This window comes from Mixophyes fleayi, chromosome 2 (assembly GCF_038048845.1).
Source record: "Mixophyes fleayi isolate aMixFle1 chromosome 2, aMixFle1.hap1, whole genome shotgun sequence".
Taxonomy (NCBI): Eukaryota; Metazoa; Chordata; class Amphibia; order Anura; family Limnodynastidae; genus Mixophyes; species Mixophyes fleayi.
Window position 1 is genome coordinate 328,022,330 of NC_134403.1, and position 17,509 is coordinate 328,039,838.

Genomic DNA, 17,509 nt, shown 5'->3' on the forward strand with positions numbered 1-17,509 from the left:
TGCCAGCCAAATTACGTATGTAATCCATCTAGCAATAATCTACTTAGTCACAGGCTGACCTCTCATTAGTACTTTACAAAGGACCAATGGTCATCTGTCTTTCAAATCTCTAAAGTTCTATTCAGCTAGATCTTCACAGATATGACAACATCCAATAATGGGACCCCTCTTTATTGGATGACCCTGACACACCTTGAGTAGTAAAGAGGGCTTTTTCTGTAGAACAGCAGTCCTCATGAAATGTAACATATGAAGATCTTCATGAGTAAGTTCCTAATTCTGAAACCCTTCTCACTGTAGAAATTGCCAAAAGAAAACAATCCATGTAAGAAATTTTTAACTCCACAGACTCCACCAGACATCCTGGTGGGAAACTCTGATTCAAACTCCGGTCTGAACCAGAGTAGCTTTCTGGCGCTTGGGAGCTGAAGTGCATGCTAAAAACCTCCCTAACAATGAACAACGGTTTACCAGGCTCTGAGCCTGAGGTGGCCCAAAAAAAACCATGGCTAAGAATCCCGTGAGATAGAGGATTATTTTCTTAGATTGCAGGTAGGGAAGCAGAAGGAGGGATCACTACACTTACCCCCTTGGAGAATGCAGCGGGCTGTATAAGCTGAGCAATAGATTGGACCAACGCTTTTGCTTAGGCTGGCTCTGCCAACTCTGCTGTGTCCCCATCTATCATTATTAGGGTGCTAGGCAATTTGCCTTCACCTGACCTGCATCCTGGCACTGGAGCTTCTGCACTCTTCTTATGTGCAGGACTTGATTGATGGGGCTGACTGCTGTATAATAATAAGTCTTTTCCAGCTGAGGGAGAGTGAGAAGACACTCGCCTGCAGCCACGTCTCCGGAGCATGGTCCAGTGTCTGTTGATATATGCTCAATGGCGCCAGGGGCGGTCACTACCTGTGATAATAGTGATTGGATCCCTTCTTCACAGGGCATTTCCCCAATGGGAATGGGAGGGAGGCAGTGAGTAGTGCTGGAAATAGCACCTCTTCAAGCCGCTCTGTTGTCACACACGCACTGCTTTATAAAGCAGCGGCTGTGCCAGCAGTCTGGAAAATAAAAGAAATTTAATTAAATGTCCTTCACGCTGCCATAGAGAGCCCTGCAGAAGCACCCATACGCCTTAGGCACTTGGCTTAAACTGGAGTTCCCTGAAGGGATAGGATTCAAATTAAGTGCCTAACTGCTGGATCAGCCTTTATATCCAAGGTTGCAGTGTCCCCCAATTGGATGGAATAGAGATATTGTTAATGATTCTTGTCCCCTCTCTCCTTGTGCGAGAGCATAGTAAGGTTTGTGTCTTCATTCATGTGTTCTTGGTGTTCCTAGGGATGCACAAATGATGATTGAAGATGTTAAGCGTATCGTGCATGACCTTGAGCAAGGACAGCAGATGTCTTCCATTGGGGTAGAAATGGTGGACAATGAGCTGGCAGTTTTGTACATGAACAGCAAAAAGTCTGAGGTAAGCATTACCTCTGAGGCATTATAAGTCATCTAGATAAAAAAGTAAATGCTGCACTTTGTATTGCTATTGAGGATATTGCTTCTGAAGTGTAGCAAAATGTTACTACAAGCAGGGTGCTATATGTTTGTGTTGTACCTTAAGCATTTTCCCTACCCTGGATTTATAAAAGCTGGGTCCTTACTAGTACATTTGTATGATAAATTTGTTAATCAAGCATTCAAGAGGTAGTAACCTTTCCATGTTGCATTTCATACTCTTTTTTTTCTTTTGCCGTTTTAATCTAGAAATAATCACCAGCTTTTAACTTCAGTAGTTGAGTCCATTTGATAACCTTTTTTATTTAACAATTTTATGTCACAGAGTGACTTTCGAGATTATCCGCCAGTGTTACGTCAGGCAGTCTCCATTGCTCGGCGGATCCAGGACCCTTTGATTGAATTTTCTCAAGTCTGCAGCTCTGATGATGACATCTTGTGTCTGAAACTGCACCCGTTACAGGTACATATCTACCTCTACACTCTCACTGAATGCCGTTTTTAGCCTTTCTATGTTGTAATAGTTTTGTTACCTTTTTTCTCTCTCTAGGAACATGTAGTGAAAGAGGAACTGCTGAATGCCCTGTATTACGAGTTCATTAACCGAGTAAATGAGGTGGGAGTGGATGTCAATAGGGCAATTGCTCATCCATACACACAGTCCCTCATCCAGTATGTGTGTGGACTCGGACCACGTAAAGGCGCTCACCTGCTGAAGGCAAGTACCACACTTTAAGTTAAACTCAAGATTGAGAGAAAGTGTTGGTAAAACAATGTCTGATTTAGATGTTCCAGTAGATGTTCAATTAGCATATGACTACATCTCAATTAAAAGATACTTTTCTGTTGAAATAGCAATAATCAATGTTTCTCTTTCTTCCTTTTTGGGGCACGCTGCTACCATGGGGTGTAGAGGCTGGAGTTGGGCACTTAGAAGTTAAACTGCACAGATTCAGAAGCTCCTACCGTTTAGAACACCTCACATGTGGCTTTTCAGTTTTAAGTTATATACCCTGGAGTTTGGGAGCTTGTGCACAGGCAATGGGTTTAAATTAATAATTTTCTGTTTCATTTTCATTTAGGGAATTTTTATTTTATCCATGCTATTATGCAGTGGTTACAGTTTCCCAGCACTGGAGTGTAGAAAGGTGTTTGAGGCTGAGGCAGAACAGAGTCCGGTGTCTCAGCCACTACTTTCCCATTTGTCATTGAGTAGGGCTTTGGCGGCTTTCCCAGTCTACTAGAATGATGACGCTGGGACCTGGGTACAGCGCTAGGTTGGGCAGTCCACTAAGCTAGCACATCACAGCCACTTTCTGGAGCCTAATGAAGGTTTTTTGCCTCTGAATCCCCTTATTCCTTAAAAGGATAAGGGCGGATTTCAGTTCCAGGCTTGATTCTGAAGCAGGACACTTGTAGTTCCGGATTAGGTCATGCAGCAACCGCTACTGAAAGGGCAGTTCCTGCAAGGGATAGCATGGAAGGATGGGAGCTGTTCATTAAAGTGCAGCCATAGCTGTAATGGACTGTGTGGGGAAGGTGCAGTCCACAGCTCAGGGCACCTCCTCCTCACCCCAGGCTTTACCTCACTAAAGAGGAAAAGCCTGCAAGAATCTGACACATAGCTCAGGGTGGACAGCCTGTCACTCCACTCCTGGATTCCATCTCAGTAAGGCTTAGACTTTCCTATATAGATCTGTTTGCAAGAAACTTTAGGTTTGCGGATGACGGATAATCTTCTAGTCCTTTACGACACTTAGTAGAGAGATTGGCCAGTGATGAAACTAAACATTGCCAGGTGGATTGGAGCAGTTATTTATCAGCCTTACATGAGCTCAGGATAATCTGTTCCAGAAAATATCTCTTCTTACTCTATCAGACCAGTGAGTGCTTCCTGGGTGGTGAGACATGCAGCCTTGGCCAAGTATCCACCTGGTCCACAGTCCATTCATTTACCAGATTTTATGGTTTCTCTCACATCCTATTGGGGGACACCGGGGACATTGGGATATAGTGTAGGTGAGATAGGCGTGTGGTACTTTAAGAAAGTTGTTAGTTAGCACTAGCTCTTCCACCTCTATACCCCCATTCCTATTTAGGCTTCAGTTTAGTTTAAGTGCCCAGCGTGGAAATTAGTAGGGGACCACGCTCTCTCCAGTGGTGCAAGAGCTGCACTAACCAAGGGTATCCCTCCCTTCAAATACGATAAGATTGGTAATGGTAATGCGCTCATTGTCAAGGTTTATGGGCAGCTGTATTATAAATTGAAGTGTGAATGCAAAACCCTGCAGATGGTGGTTTGGGTAGGATAATCACAATTTATTCAGTAAAATACAATATAAATCAGTAAACAAGTATATAAAGATCTAAAATACACAATTAATTTACAGGATTAAAATAATAGTACATAGATACCTATTCAGTCTAAAACCAACAACATAATAAACATAAGTAAAACAGCACAGTGTCCCAAGATAAAATAAAACTAATTAATACAATAAATATAAACTGGTATTGGCAGGACAGGCACGTATATCACCATACCTATTACAAAGGAGGTTGTAAGCAACATATTTACAGAATAACGACCTATAAAATAAATAAGAAAATAAAAAGTAGACGGCAAGATATATGGATCTCTTACCCATGGCGCACGACGACCAACCTGGAGGATCCGGAGACGGCCCAGAGTTTATGTACCATTAGAGGATGAGAGAGCCAAAGGGGGTAAACAGCTACGGCTTTGCTGGAGAAACCACGGGGCCCAAACCTTGTCAAAGTTGTAAGATTTATCGTGAAGGTAGCATGTAATACTCTCCATGCTTGCGATATGCCAGATGTAGTTCCGTAAGGACTGCATAGAGGGAAGGTTAGGATCTTTCCAGTGTTTAGCTATTAGGGATTTGGCAGCAGCTAGTATGTGGGATATCAGCTTGTTGGAAGGGGGGGTCTCATCAGGGATAGGACGAGAGAGAAGGAACGACCAGGGATCCTTAGTGATCTGTTGTTCAGATACGGAATTAATAAGTGCAAGGACCATGTTCCAATAAGGGATTATACGGGGACAGGTCCACCATATATGAAGCATCGTGCCTCTCTGACCACATTCCCGCCAACAGCTCGGAGTAGCAGTGGGAAACATTCTAGACAACCTATCTGGGGTATAGTACCACCTATAGTACAGCTTGTATGCAGTTTCTTTAATAAGTGTGGATATTGAGCTCTTGGCAATCCCCTCTCTGACCTCCTCCCAACAAGACTCATTCGGAGGGGGTCCCAGATCGCTCTCCCATTCACGTTCATGGCGTCCTGGAGTGTCAAAGGATATCTCTATTAGCCAGTTATAAATCCTCGATACCATCCCTTTGGTGAGTGGGGAATGCAAACACATGTACTCAAAGGGAGTGAGGGGCCTAAGAGTGTCAGAGGCAGGCAAGGACATAGCGAAGTGTCGGACCTGGAAGTACTCAAAGAAAAGCGGGCGAATTTCTTTCATTTTTTATATGTTGTAGTCTGATTATTTTTATGTAATTTAGTTCACAAGTTTATAACAAACTTAATGTCCTTTGTTTGCTTCACAGGTTCTTAAACAGAACAATACACGTCTGGAAAATCGCACCCAGTTAGTCACTATGTGTCACATGGGTCCCAAAGTCTTCATTAACTGTGCTGGCTTCATTAAGATAGACACCAACTCTCTTGGTGATAGGTCAGTGTTTAATGTTTGTTTAGCCTGTGTATTGAAGTTGTAAAGTAAAGGACAGACTTGTGTTTATTCTTGCCTCCATCTTACTGGTGCTGGTTTTATGCTTTCTAGTACGGATTCCTATATTGAAGTTCTGGACGGCTCTCGGGTGCATCCTGAAACATACGAGTGGGCTCGTAAAATGGCAGTAGATGCTTTGGAGTATGACGAGTCCGCTGAAGATGCCAACCCTGCAGGGGCTCTAGAGGAGATTCTCGAAAATCCAGAGAGACTGAAAGACCTTGACTTGGATGCCTTTGCAGAAGAACTTGAGAGACAGGTTTGTCTGTTAGATGCTGTAATTTCTTCACAATGATATAAAATGTCATTATTTTTTATTTTTTGTCCATTAGCATCTGACGAAATAAAACTAATGATGACTAAAATCTTTTCCACTACTTAACATTAGATTGCAGGGAAGGTTGATATTGGATGGTCAGTTTCTGTTTTGGTGTGACTCTCTTTTTGTCCCAGTTTTCTTCAGTCCTTCGCTAGGCATAGGAGGCTACTGGACAGTATCCATTCCTTTTGTGCTGGGTCTTGGAGGAGGTGCTATCGCTATCTGCCAGCATCACCTCCTTGGCCCTCACTGCGGAAAGCCTGTCAAAGCACTGCCTGCACCTCTCCTGCTCTCCTTTTACCTTCTGCAACTCTGCAGGGAAGTAGTGTGGCTGGTGGGTGTTTATTAGTGGGATGTCTCTGTGTGGTTCACATTCATCTTGTCTTTTCTGATAAAGTGAGTACCTCCAAGGCTAAGCCTAGAGGGGAGACTTTAGTAAGATATCTTTACTTGTTCCAAATTCCCTATTGTGTGATCGGGTACTGATGCCTTATGCATAGCATGTGAGGCAGATGGCCTGTGGTTGTACTTGCCTGAGATCTTATGCCTAGTCCATTGCTGAGCTTATGCAGCTAGCCTCACCTCCCTGGGGGGAGAGCAGGAGTCAACCGTTCTCTTCAGGAGCCTTGGGAAGCGACCCTACTCTCTCTGGGGTGTTCAGCCATAGAACGTTTGGCTCCACAGCTAACTCACCAGATGAGCTGGCTTTGGCACCATACCTGGCAAATTCGTGCAGGACCTTGTTAAGGGGGCTTTGGCGGCTAAGGAAGCATGACATGTAAGCTGCCAGCCCAGGAACTCCCATGGTGGTTAGTGCCCATCTTTTTCTCTTCCATGACTGGTAGTTCAACTCTACCTCAGATGCACTGGGTGAGAGGAATCGTAAATGGGGAAGAAATCATATGCTCTGAAGTCCCTACCCAGATGGTTTTTCACCTCTAGCCTTTCCTGGAGATTAAAAAAAAAAAAAAAGTTTTGCCCTTTTGAAAACTTTTCATTCAGTTTCTGCAGTGTAGTAATTACAGTCCCGGAAGGGCAGAGGGGGTTGGAATTCTACTTAAATCTTAGTCCAGAAACCAGATGGATCCTTTCAAACCATTTTTAACATAAGACCCTAAACACACAGCTTCGGGTGGATAGGTTCAACGTGGAATCCTTAAGGTCTATCATAAACAGCATGATACAGAGTGTGTTCATGGCGTCTATGAACATCAAGGATGCTTTCTTGCATTTTACAATCTGGGAAAGACACCAGTACTTGCTCAGATTTGCCATTAAGACGCATTATTTTCACATTCATGCTCTAACTTTCATAATAGTAATAGTGCAAAGTAAGTGTGTTCACAATGATCATGGCTGTTATGGCTATTTTTCTGAAATCCAGGGGGGTGACTATTATTCCCTACCTGAACGATCTGCCTATCAAGGTGTGATCTCTGACCTTTCTTTAGGCCCATGTGCATGAGTTGATCCAGAAGTTAGAATGTCATCTATGGATTTTCAACTACAAAATATACAGCATTTTCCCTGCGGATGGTATTCGTGGGGCTGCAGTTCAACGCCCGGCAGTTGAGCTCATTCTTGGCGGAAGACAAGATTTTTTTATTACAGGGACTAGTAAGGTCTCTGTTACCTTGCAGATGGACATCTGTTAATTTTTGCATAAACTTCGAGATGGAACAGTTTGCATGGTTCCACTCAAGGGAGTTTCAGATCCAACTTAAATTGAATTGGAAAAAGTCACACCATCGTGTGATCAACCAGGTCACACAGTCACCTGAGCACCCCTTCATCTTTAGGGTTGGACAGTTGTGACACATATGAGATATATATTATGCATGCATGCACTGGGGAGTACTGGGCAACACTTTTTTACTCTTTTTTTGCTCTCTTTGTTTAAGTTTTAAACTTGTTTGTGGTTTGAGAACCTCGTTTTTTTTTCTTTTTATCTCGTTCGGTTCTTCCTTGTTCTGTACCTTACTGCTTGGTTAGAAAATAACAATTCCAAGCAGGATATGAGGGTATAGAAGAGGAGGTGTTAAAATTAATATAAAAATCCTGGTTTTTTTTTGGTATGTTAAAATATTTATTATTTTGTCCTTTTTGCTTAGAGGTGCTGGTTCTTTGGTCCCTTTTCCTAGTTGTAAACTGAACCATCTCTGAGAGTTTACAATCCTATTGGCAAATTTTCCTGAGTCTTACCATGTGCTTTAGGCTATATTATTCTGTATACCCTTGCTCCCCACTACATAGTATTTATTAACATTTATTTATATAGTCCCAGCATACTGTGCATTGCTTTACAATTGGTAGTAGGTAAAATATGCATTTTGTATGTAGCTAAATAATGCTCCAATGCTTTTATCTTTCTTACAGGGTTATGGAGATAAACATATCACACTGTATGATATTCGTGCTGAGCTCAGCTGCAGATACAAAGACCTTAGGACACTTTACCGGTCAGCTAACCCTGAAGAGGTCTTTAATATTCTGACCAGGGAAACTCCAGAGACATTCTATATAGGTAATTTAGATCTTTATTTTATTTATTTATATTTTTTAATACAGTTTGCGTTATTAAGACATGTTGCCTGTATGTCCTTTTTGGGAAACACACTGTGGGTTTAGCTCTCATTAATATTCCCACCTGATCTTCAATTTTACAGTATTGAGTTTCATGGATTGTGAACCACATTCATTGCCTTTTATATTTTGCTAGGTAAATTGGTCACCTGTAATGTGGTAGGAATTGCGCACAGACGACCCCAGGGAGAAAGTTATGATCAGGCTATCCGGAATGATGAAACAGGACTTTGGCAATGTCCATTTTGTCAGCAGGATAACTTCCCAGAGCTCAGTGAGGTAAATAGCTCTGAAACACAAAGCTGCTTTCTTTGCCCTGTATGCAGTGAGATAACTGCTTGTCCACTCTGCTTTAGGTGTGGAATCATTTTGACAGTGGCTCCTGTCCTGGACAAGCTATCGGTGTGAAAACCAGGCTCGACAATGGAGTGTCTGGCTTCATCCCAACCAAGTTCATCAGTGATAAATCAGTGAAGCGCCCTGAAGAACGAGTAAAGGTTTGTATGAGATATGGTAGTTCATACCTGTTACTTTTTTCTGAGAAGTGGTATTGTAGAAACAAATGTTGTGACTGGTTATGTTGAATAGAATTATGGAACACCGCTAATAGACCAATCTTCTCTCCTCGATAGGAGGGCATGACAGTCCATTGTCGAATAATGAAAATCAACATTGAGAAGTTCAGTGTAGACATGACTTGCCGGACGTCTGATCTGATGGACAAAAACAATGAGTGGAAGTTACCAAAAGACACATATTATGATTTTGATACAGAATCTGCACATCACAAACAAGACGAAGAATTTAAGAAGAAGCAACAGCGGACGAGTAAGTATTTAAATTTTGTTTTCCTTGTGCGTAAATTTGAATAGGTGGATGTGGAAGCCTGATTCTAAGTCACTGAAGGCTTTCTTGCCCATTTGTTATATACTATTGCTGTGAGGCTTTTTTTCTTTAAAGGAAAGTAACCTGTAGCGGTAGATATGATGTACTAAAGTAGAGAGAAACTATGACCATGTATTATAATAGGTGATTATTGAAGATACTAGAGAAGAAGCTTGCAGTGGGGTCACCCTTGCTGTACTAAATGCAAGTTTCAAGGTTACAGGTTCTTCAAACAGCAAGTTGTTAAAGCTCCTAGAAATCCTTACTAATAACCATAAAACATTTGGATTGATATCTTGCAGCTTACATAAAGCGGGTCATCGCACATCCTTCTTTCCACAATATTAATTTCAAGCAAGCAGAGAAGATGATGGAGACAATGGATCAGGGAGATGTCATCATCCGGCCAAGTAGTAAAGGTGAAAACCATTTAACAGTCACATGGAAGGTCAGCGAAGGTATCTACCAGCATGTGGATGTGCGAGAGGAGGGGAAGGAGAATGCCTTCAGCCTGGGCTCCACACTCTGGATCGGCAATGAGGTATTGTAAAATTACAGAACACGTACTTAGGATAGAGTTGTCAAATTTGAATTCATTAACGGTTATGAGGAGATGTAAGTCACAGCAATCATTCTGATTTAGTCCCAAAATAAAGCTTTTGCTGTACAAGAAAAGACCTGACTGCTCTCTCCATTGTCACACTCATTTCATCATATTAACAGATTGAGAGTATCACATGGTGGTAAAACTAGAGTGTTATAAAAGTGCTTTGTCTTTCCTATTGGGATTGTTGTCATGTTCCTTGACAATTGTTCATTTTCTTGTCTTAATGTAGGAATTTGAGGACCTGGATGAAATTATTGCCCGTTTTGTACAACCTATGGCTTCTTTTGCAAGAGATCTAGTCAACCACAAGTACTATCAAGACTGTAATTGTGGAGACAAAAAGGTGAGAGGATAATTTAATGTTTGTAAAAAAACAGGTCTGTCCAACTACATGCTATGCAAAACGTTTAAATAACTCCCAGCTTTGTTAAAAAGACTATGGCTCTGTTGCTTAACCTTGTTTGTTTGGTTTTGATTCTCAAGCTTCCAGTACACGCAGTAATAAGTTTGGATACAGAACATTACTGGTGTAATTGTATGACACTGCATATAGCAAGCTGACCCTATTGCAGTCTATGGAATGAAGCACATGTCACGATAAGTCAGTCTCTGTACATTTAAACGACTGGAAATGGTTTCTGCGCAGCATAACCAGGAGACATTTATCTATTTATTCAACGAAAAGGACAATTGATTGTTATTTGTAAATAGTGATTGATGCTCTTGCAGTTGCTTCTTTATACAGTATTGCACTATATAATAACCATGTAGTTGAATATCCAATCGTACTGCCTACATTTTAATTTCATTGTTTATATCTAGAAACTTGAAGAACTCTTAGTAAAAACCAAGAAGGAAAAGCCTACATTCATTCCATATTACATCTCTGCCAGTAAGGAACTCCCTGGGAAATTCCTACTAGGATATCAGCCTAGAGCTAAACCAAGGTAAAGTTCCCTGATGTCTGAAGACCCCTAGTAATCAGAGGGTTATATATGAGCAATAAGGACTGGTTTCATGTACTGTCAGGCAGTTCACATTCTTCCAATGTCTTATTTCATAGAGTGGAGTATGTTACTGTAACACCAGAAGGCTTCAGATATAGGGGACAAATATTCCCTACAGTCAATGGACTTTTCCGGTGGTTTAAAGATCACTACCAGGACCCAGTACCTGGTGAGTTACCTATTTATGTTGTCTTTCCTTATTCCAAGTATATTTTTCTACGTAAAACAAGGATTTCGAGACTGAGATGCTCAAGTCAATCCTGCATTTCTACAGCACAGTTTTAACAATGAAAACGGATATCTTGTTGTTATGGAACATTACATTACACAAGCCCTGTAGAGCCACAGTTGCTCTGTACTAGCAAGAAAACTTATGATTAAATGTCAATTTTTCTGCGTCTGACAGGTATCACCCCAAGCAGCAGTAGCAGAACTAGGACTCCGGCCTCTATGAGTGCCACACCTGCCAATATCAACCTTGCTGGTAAGAACCATATTTATTTACCCGATTTAAAGCCGTTTCATTCTTGGCAAGTGGTGCTAACTTTTTTTGTTGTTGTTGTGCTTTGCAGATCTGACCCGCGCTGTCAACGCTCTGCCACAAAACATGACCTCACAGATGTTTAATGCTATTGCTGCAGTTACTGGACAACATGGGCAGAATCCCAATGCTACACCTGCTCAGTGGGCATCCAGCCAGTACGGTTATGGTGGGGGTAGTGGAGGCGGCAGTAGTGCATATCATGTAAGTATCTCTCTCCTTAAATAGGCCAGTCTCAATTGCTGGTTTATATGGAGCTGCAATTCCCAGCATGCCGTGCCAGGCTCTGCAGCATTTGTGTTCTATGTACCCATAATGCTTTGAGGTTGATTGGCTTCTGAAGTTCAACATAAAAAATATCCCGTTAAGTAGGTTGACTTAACAGGGAGTGTAACTTATTTCTGTGTAAGGAGTTTATTTTCTTCAAATTAGCATAAAAATGTGGGGGACACTGGGGACATACCAAAGTTGTCCCTGCAGAAGGGTACACTCAGAAGTATGGGACTGAACAGGAAATCTGAGAAGGCACTGAGGTCCCTCCCAGACGGGAACATGCAAGTACTGGAAACTGTCCTGTCTGACAATGAGAACATTTGCATTGATTCTCAACAAACTGCTATAGTCCTAGCACCAAATACTAATCTAGCCTTTATTCCACTTATCACCTAATCTCTGAGCAACCTTTTATAAGAAAGGAGGGCTATTTATAGGTGACATTTCAGAGCATCAGGAATAGGACACAGTACATAGATTTATAGATGGTATGTTAGAGATGCCACTATCTCCAAATCTCATACCACTCCTCAAAGGTATGAGTATAGTCACAACAGGTTAACCCAGCATTGCAGCAATAATAAGCTTTAATAACTGTAATACTGATCTCACAACACTAATTTACTAACCTAACAAAGATAAGACTTCTATATCATGTCACGTTTCGTCTGTTTTCATGCTACAGATTTTGAGCGAACATGAAAGCATTTCTATCTTATTGCACATCTACATCTATTGATGGGGATGGGCTAATGTTGAGCCTTTTGTTTGCACTTGGTTGTCTGATATCTCTACCTTCTTATTTAGTATGTTAAGGTCTGATCAGTTTGTTTCTCTTTTTCTTGCACAAGTTTAGTATTTCAGTGAAAATATTTATTATTTAGCCCATTACCATATTTATGTTAACCATCAGTCTTGAATATCTATGCCCATGTGACATTATTGTGTGAGAATGTCTGTCTTTTAGTGTATTGACCAATGTGATTTTATTTTGTGTACCAGGTATTCACAACTCCGGCTCAGCAGCCTGTGGCTACCCCTCTGATGACCCCAAGCTATTCCTATGCCACCCCCAGTCAGCCTATGACAACACCACAGTACCATCAGCTGGCGCCAAGTGCCACACCCACCCCAGCACCTACTCCACAATCCTCCCATTCACAAAGCTCTTCCAGCTCCAGTTCCCGGCACAGACAGCAGTCCAAGTAAGTACAACTTCTGTAATGCAGATAATGAGATCAGAAGTCTTATATAACAAGCCTTGCACACATTGTTTCTCCTAATGATCGTTATATATTGGCCTTGATCGGTCTAGGAAATTACAGTATGTGTAATTCATATTGGGTTTTTTTTTGGTGATAATGATCCACCATAAGAAATTTGGTATGATTTGGGTGACTTAAAGCAGGTCTAGGCAATGTGAAAGAGGAGGGGAGGGCATGTGGGTCGCCCCCCCCCCCCCCCCCCCTCCCGCCTTCAAAGGAGCCGCACAGAGGAAAGAGGGAGAGTAAATTGTACTCCCTTCTCCGGGTTGCAGCGTGAACTCTCTGCACCGTGCAGAGGCAGTCACATGACGTGGAATTCGGATGCCCCCGTCCAATAAGATCGAGAGCAGCCAACTGGGGTGCCACAGGTAAAGGCCCAATGCTGCCTTAAAGGGTAATTGTAATTGTTTATCTGTATTACAGTAAATATTACTTAATTTGGACTTTTTGTATATACAGTACAACCTCCTTTCTAGTTTATTTTTCAAGTTACAACTGTTTGACACTATTAACTATCAGAATTATATTGTGTTACGCTTGATGTTGGGTAAGATGTGCTAACTATTCTTAGTTCTGTACATATCGGTACTAATACCTTCTTTTTTTTTTTTAATCCACTTTTTAACCAGAAGCAACAGTCATGCCGCCATCGACTGGGGCAAAATGGCAGAGCAGTGGCTGCATGAAAAGGAGGCAGAAAGGCGGAAACAGAAGCAACGCTTAACCCCCCGTCCCTCTCCAAGTCCTATGATAGAAAGTACACCCATGTCCGTAGCAGGGGACGCCACACCACTACTTGATGAAATGGACCGATGAACACGTGGCGCGTGTGGTGAAATAAACTTTCAGTGGACAGATGGAACACTCACTTTCCCAATGTTGATAATTGTATGAAATGGTTTCCTAGCTCGCAGTGGAGCATGATTGTTTAAAGGGCCAAAGTGTGCACTGTCATACATGAGAGAATTGGACCCTTCCGTGTGCAGCCTGTATTTACTTGATGAGTACTTGAGAAGTCACTTCTCTAGCACCATGCCTCAATATCATATTGTTTTCGTATTAAAATATTCTTTTACATTCAAGACGGGGAAGTAAAGGGTAAAAATGCAACCTGTTTTTATGACCTATGTTTTAAACATAGAATGGGCTTTACTTTTATTTTAATTGCAAATTCGGCCAAAGAATGCAAAATAATGAGAGAGGTCTGAAGCAAAGATCTCGCCTGTCTCCTGAATGTGCTGAACGAACAGAGCTGTTGGAACCAGTTTATAAGGACACGTGGAAATAAGGGCTGATGTGAAATATCATTAGGAAACACATAATCTGCCAGAGGCAACTGTTCTAGGCCACTCTGCCTATGCATTACTGTTCAAGAACATCTAGACTTAAAAAGAACATGCTTCATACAGTAGCAAACTTATTCTCTGGTTGGAAATGTTTGGTAAATGTATTTATTTATTTTTTTCTTTGCGCTGATTCCGCTACTCACTGCAAAGTGCAGCTAGCAGTACATTTGTGGCTATGTGCTCACTCATTACATACATAGGTGGCAAAGTTAGCATTTTTTTTTATCTTTTCCATTGCAGTGTGGAGGGGTCTCGGATTTCTTCTGCGCCTTACAGATGTATTTTTTTTCTTTTTTTTTTCTTCAGCAGGAAAATAAATAGTCTGTAACAAACCCTTCTAATTTGTGGTTTTTTGTGCTTCTAAATGTGTTATGTTTTCTTAAGAGGATTGAGAGGTTATATCTCACTGGTTTATGCAAATGAAAATGCCAAAACTTCTATATAAATAGGGAGCCATACATCTGCCACTAAATGGTTGCTTAAAGAAAACTGCTCTCCTGCCATTATGTATTTATAAAATCACAGCAATAGGGATTAGCTGGCAACCAGCAACAATAGTTTCATGTGCTCTGTGGTGTGACTTTCAGGAGGCTACAATCTCAGGTGGAAACTGGCTGATTTATCTATGCGGGCAAGCCCTGCATTCAGCAGAGAGTTCTCTCAGCCTTGTCATCTTCAAGCAGGTTGTGGACAGATGGGGTCGCCCAAACATTGACATGCGGGTGTCTAGGCAGAACCACAAGATGGAGCGACTTCATTTAAAGACCACAGATCTGCAGACGTTTCTTGTAGATATCATGATAGTTCCATGGGACTTTCTTCTGGTTTACTTATGTCTGATGATTAAGATGCTACCATACCCTCTCAAAAAGATGAGAAGGTGGCACTGGACTGGCCAAGACCGTCATGGTACACAGACATTCTTGTTGGTGGGTCCATCATGACCTCTTCCCCTAACTAACCCAGGGGGACAGGTTTCCAGGGTTTACCATGACTGGTTTTAACAGTGTGCCAGTTGAAGAAATTATAAGAAGTTTTCTAACAGATCTCCCTATCTGATTTTCATGAGAATAGTACCATTCTCCGTACAAAACCATTCTTTCATCCTAAGGCTTTGAATCCGAATACGTTCTCGGAGGAAAAATGAGCTCCTCAATTGCTGCATGTTTTCAGTACATTAAAATATATATGTTAGAAGAATACTAGACTGTAGGAAGACTGATGATCTTTCTGGTCCTCTACGATACTTCTAAAAGAGGTTGGCCAGTGTCTAAGCAGACTAGCCAGATGGATCACTTCTATGTTCATCACACTTACATTGAAGCTGGGAAACCTATTCCTTTATAAAGTGGACCCTCAGTCTATAAGATGCGTGAGAACTTTGTGGGCGGCAAGGCACGGGCTTGGCTGTACAGCTGTTTTGGACAGCCACATGGTCCTTGGTTCATACTTTAACAAACAGTTAAATGTTTTTGTGTCTAAAGACCCTAGTTTTAGTCAGAAGGTGACATCCCTATGGTCTATTGACCCCCTAATTGGATGAATGAGAAAACAGGATTTCTCTGTCATCCAGTCTGGGGGACACTGCTTACCATGGGGTTGTGGAGGACACTGAGCACCCACTCATTTATGCTCTAGTTCTCCTGTTAAAGAGTTGCCAAAGTTGAGTGGGTTTTTTTTCAGTGGTGATGCTGTTTGTGTGTCTTGGCTTTGTTTCTCTATGGTGCTGTCCTTTTTAGGGATCTTTTTTTTTTCATAGAAAAATGGAGTTCCCTGCTGGATGGTGATGCAGAGGAGGGAGAGACTTGAGAAGTTTTATTTAAATTGCAGGTGTCCTGATGAAGGCTCTCTCTCCCCATGACCCAATGTCCCCCAATGAGGAAAGTATTGAACAGAAGTATAAAAATCCCATTTTTGCATATGTGAAGATTTAAAAGGTGGCGCAAAGTTTAAGCAGAAAGGAAAAGTGTTAAATTACCAGTCTCAATGGACACTTTTGTATTTGGCGAGACCACATGGAGTAAATAGGTCTACAAAGCTGTTCACTTGCAGTTAAACGATTGCTGTTTTGCTACACAGAAAGTATGTTATATAAGTGGTGAAAGTGAAAATGTGGAATGGCTTTCGTAGAATAGGCTGCGTTAATGCTATGATGTAAGAAAGTTACCAGTTGACAAGGGATTAATTGAGAAAACCCAATTATAATTTTTGCTGTCTCGATGATGTGTGAATCTGAATTGAGTAGGGTGTGGGTCAGAACCTGTGCAAAGAGAAGTTACTGTGACGAGTGTTTGTTGTACACTGGCTAGATCAGTAAAGCTGGATGGAAAGTGTTTACGACGATAAAGTTTACTGCTGTTTAAGCATTAATAAAGGACGACAAAAAGTCACCTGTGCAAATTGTGTTTAGTCCACGTAAAACATGAGCAAGAGGAGGACATACATTTAGTAATTATTGCTAAGTGCCTTGGAAGATTATATGATGTATTGAAAGAAGCTGCACTAAAAGAGGACAAAACTAGTATCATTATAGCTGAGCGCAAGAAATTGTTTCTCTTTCATCCAATCTGGGGGACACTGCTACCATGGGCTTGTATGAGGGCACATGGAGTTGGCACTTAAATAGTTAAACTGTTAATGTAACCGTTGACAGAAGCGCCTCCCCTCTGCAACCCCTGAAGCTCCTCAGTGTTATTTAAGTGCCCAAGGAGTTGGGCTGTTCTCAGTACTGCTCTGCAGTACTTGCTGTTAGTTAAAATAGATTTTCTTTTATTTATTCTTATTATTGTTTATTTTTACTTAGGACGGGGTAAGTGCTGTAAGCAGCACTTACACCCATAGAACTAAACGGAGCACCGCTCCATGCATTTCAGTAACTAGTAAGTAGTAAAGCAAGAAATGGAGACATTAGGAGAATGCATAAAGGAACATCAGAGTGAAATAGAGAACACCGGTGGAAAGTGTCCCATCAAACTGATGTAAAAAGACTGTTATGGGCAGTAAAGTAAATATAAAAGCAGCTTCTGAGCTGAATTTTACAGGTCCTCGCATGGCACTAATCAAGAAGGGTAAAGGCATCAAGTTTAGATTGAAGGCATACTGATGTCAACAATTGGGCTAAGTTGATATACTACTGACATGCAAAGTCCCTGAGGTAAAAATAAAAAGAAAGACACAGGAGGCAGGAAAGCTGAGAGGACCAATTGGAGATGAACAAGAGATCCCAGGAGACTGGAATCTGCCAAACAGAGGTTCGGGGAGGAACTCTGTATAGAGATCCATGCAAGGCCATTGTGTATCCTACCAGAAGCAGGTGGTATGAGGAGATGACTCTGGAGAGATCGCAAGACAGCCAGGTGAGGGCCTCAAGCCAGACAAGTTGGAGACGGATGGGTGGTC

General features: G+C 41.6%; 1 protein-coding gene across 2 annotated transcripts in view; it reads left to right on the forward strand.

The window, feature by feature from the left end:
* SUPT6H (SPT6 homolog, histone chaperone and transcription elongation factor) overlaps window positions 1-14,442 on the forward strand; it is a 44,320-nt gene extending 29,878 nt beyond the window's left edge. For both annotated transcript variants that reach the window (XM_075196817.1, XM_075196818.1), the window contains exons 21-37: window positions 1,345-1,480; window positions 1,844-1,981; window positions 2,069-2,236; window positions 5,100-5,227; window positions 5,336-5,543; window positions 7,980-8,127; window positions 8,323-8,465; window positions 8,543-8,683; window positions 8,819-9,014; window positions 9,374-9,612; window positions 9,908-10,021; window positions 10,501-10,625; window positions 10,742-10,854; window positions 11,092-11,169; window positions 11,258-11,430; window positions 12,502-12,704; window positions 13,394-14,442. In XM_075196817.1, coding sequence (XP_075052918.1) covers window positions 1,345-1,480; window positions 1,844-1,981; window positions 2,069-2,236; window positions 5,100-5,227; window positions 5,336-5,543; window positions 7,980-8,127; window positions 8,323-8,465; window positions 8,543-8,683; window positions 8,819-9,014; window positions 9,374-9,612; window positions 9,908-10,021; window positions 10,501-10,625; window positions 10,742-10,854; window positions 11,092-11,169; window positions 11,258-11,430; window positions 12,502-12,704; window positions 13,394-13,580 — 2,638 coding nt within the window. In that variant the 3' untranslated portion in view covers window positions 13,581-14,442. The remainder of the gene's footprint in view (window positions 1-1,344; window positions 1,481-1,843; window positions 1,982-2,068; window positions 2,237-5,099; window positions 5,228-5,335; window positions 5,544-7,979; window positions 8,128-8,322; window positions 8,466-8,542; window positions 8,684-8,818; window positions 9,015-9,373; window positions 9,613-9,907; window positions 10,022-10,500; window positions 10,626-10,741; window positions 10,855-11,091; window positions 11,170-11,257; window positions 11,431-12,501; window positions 12,705-13,393) is intronic.
* Window positions 14,443-17,509: the final 3,067 nt, after the last annotated feature.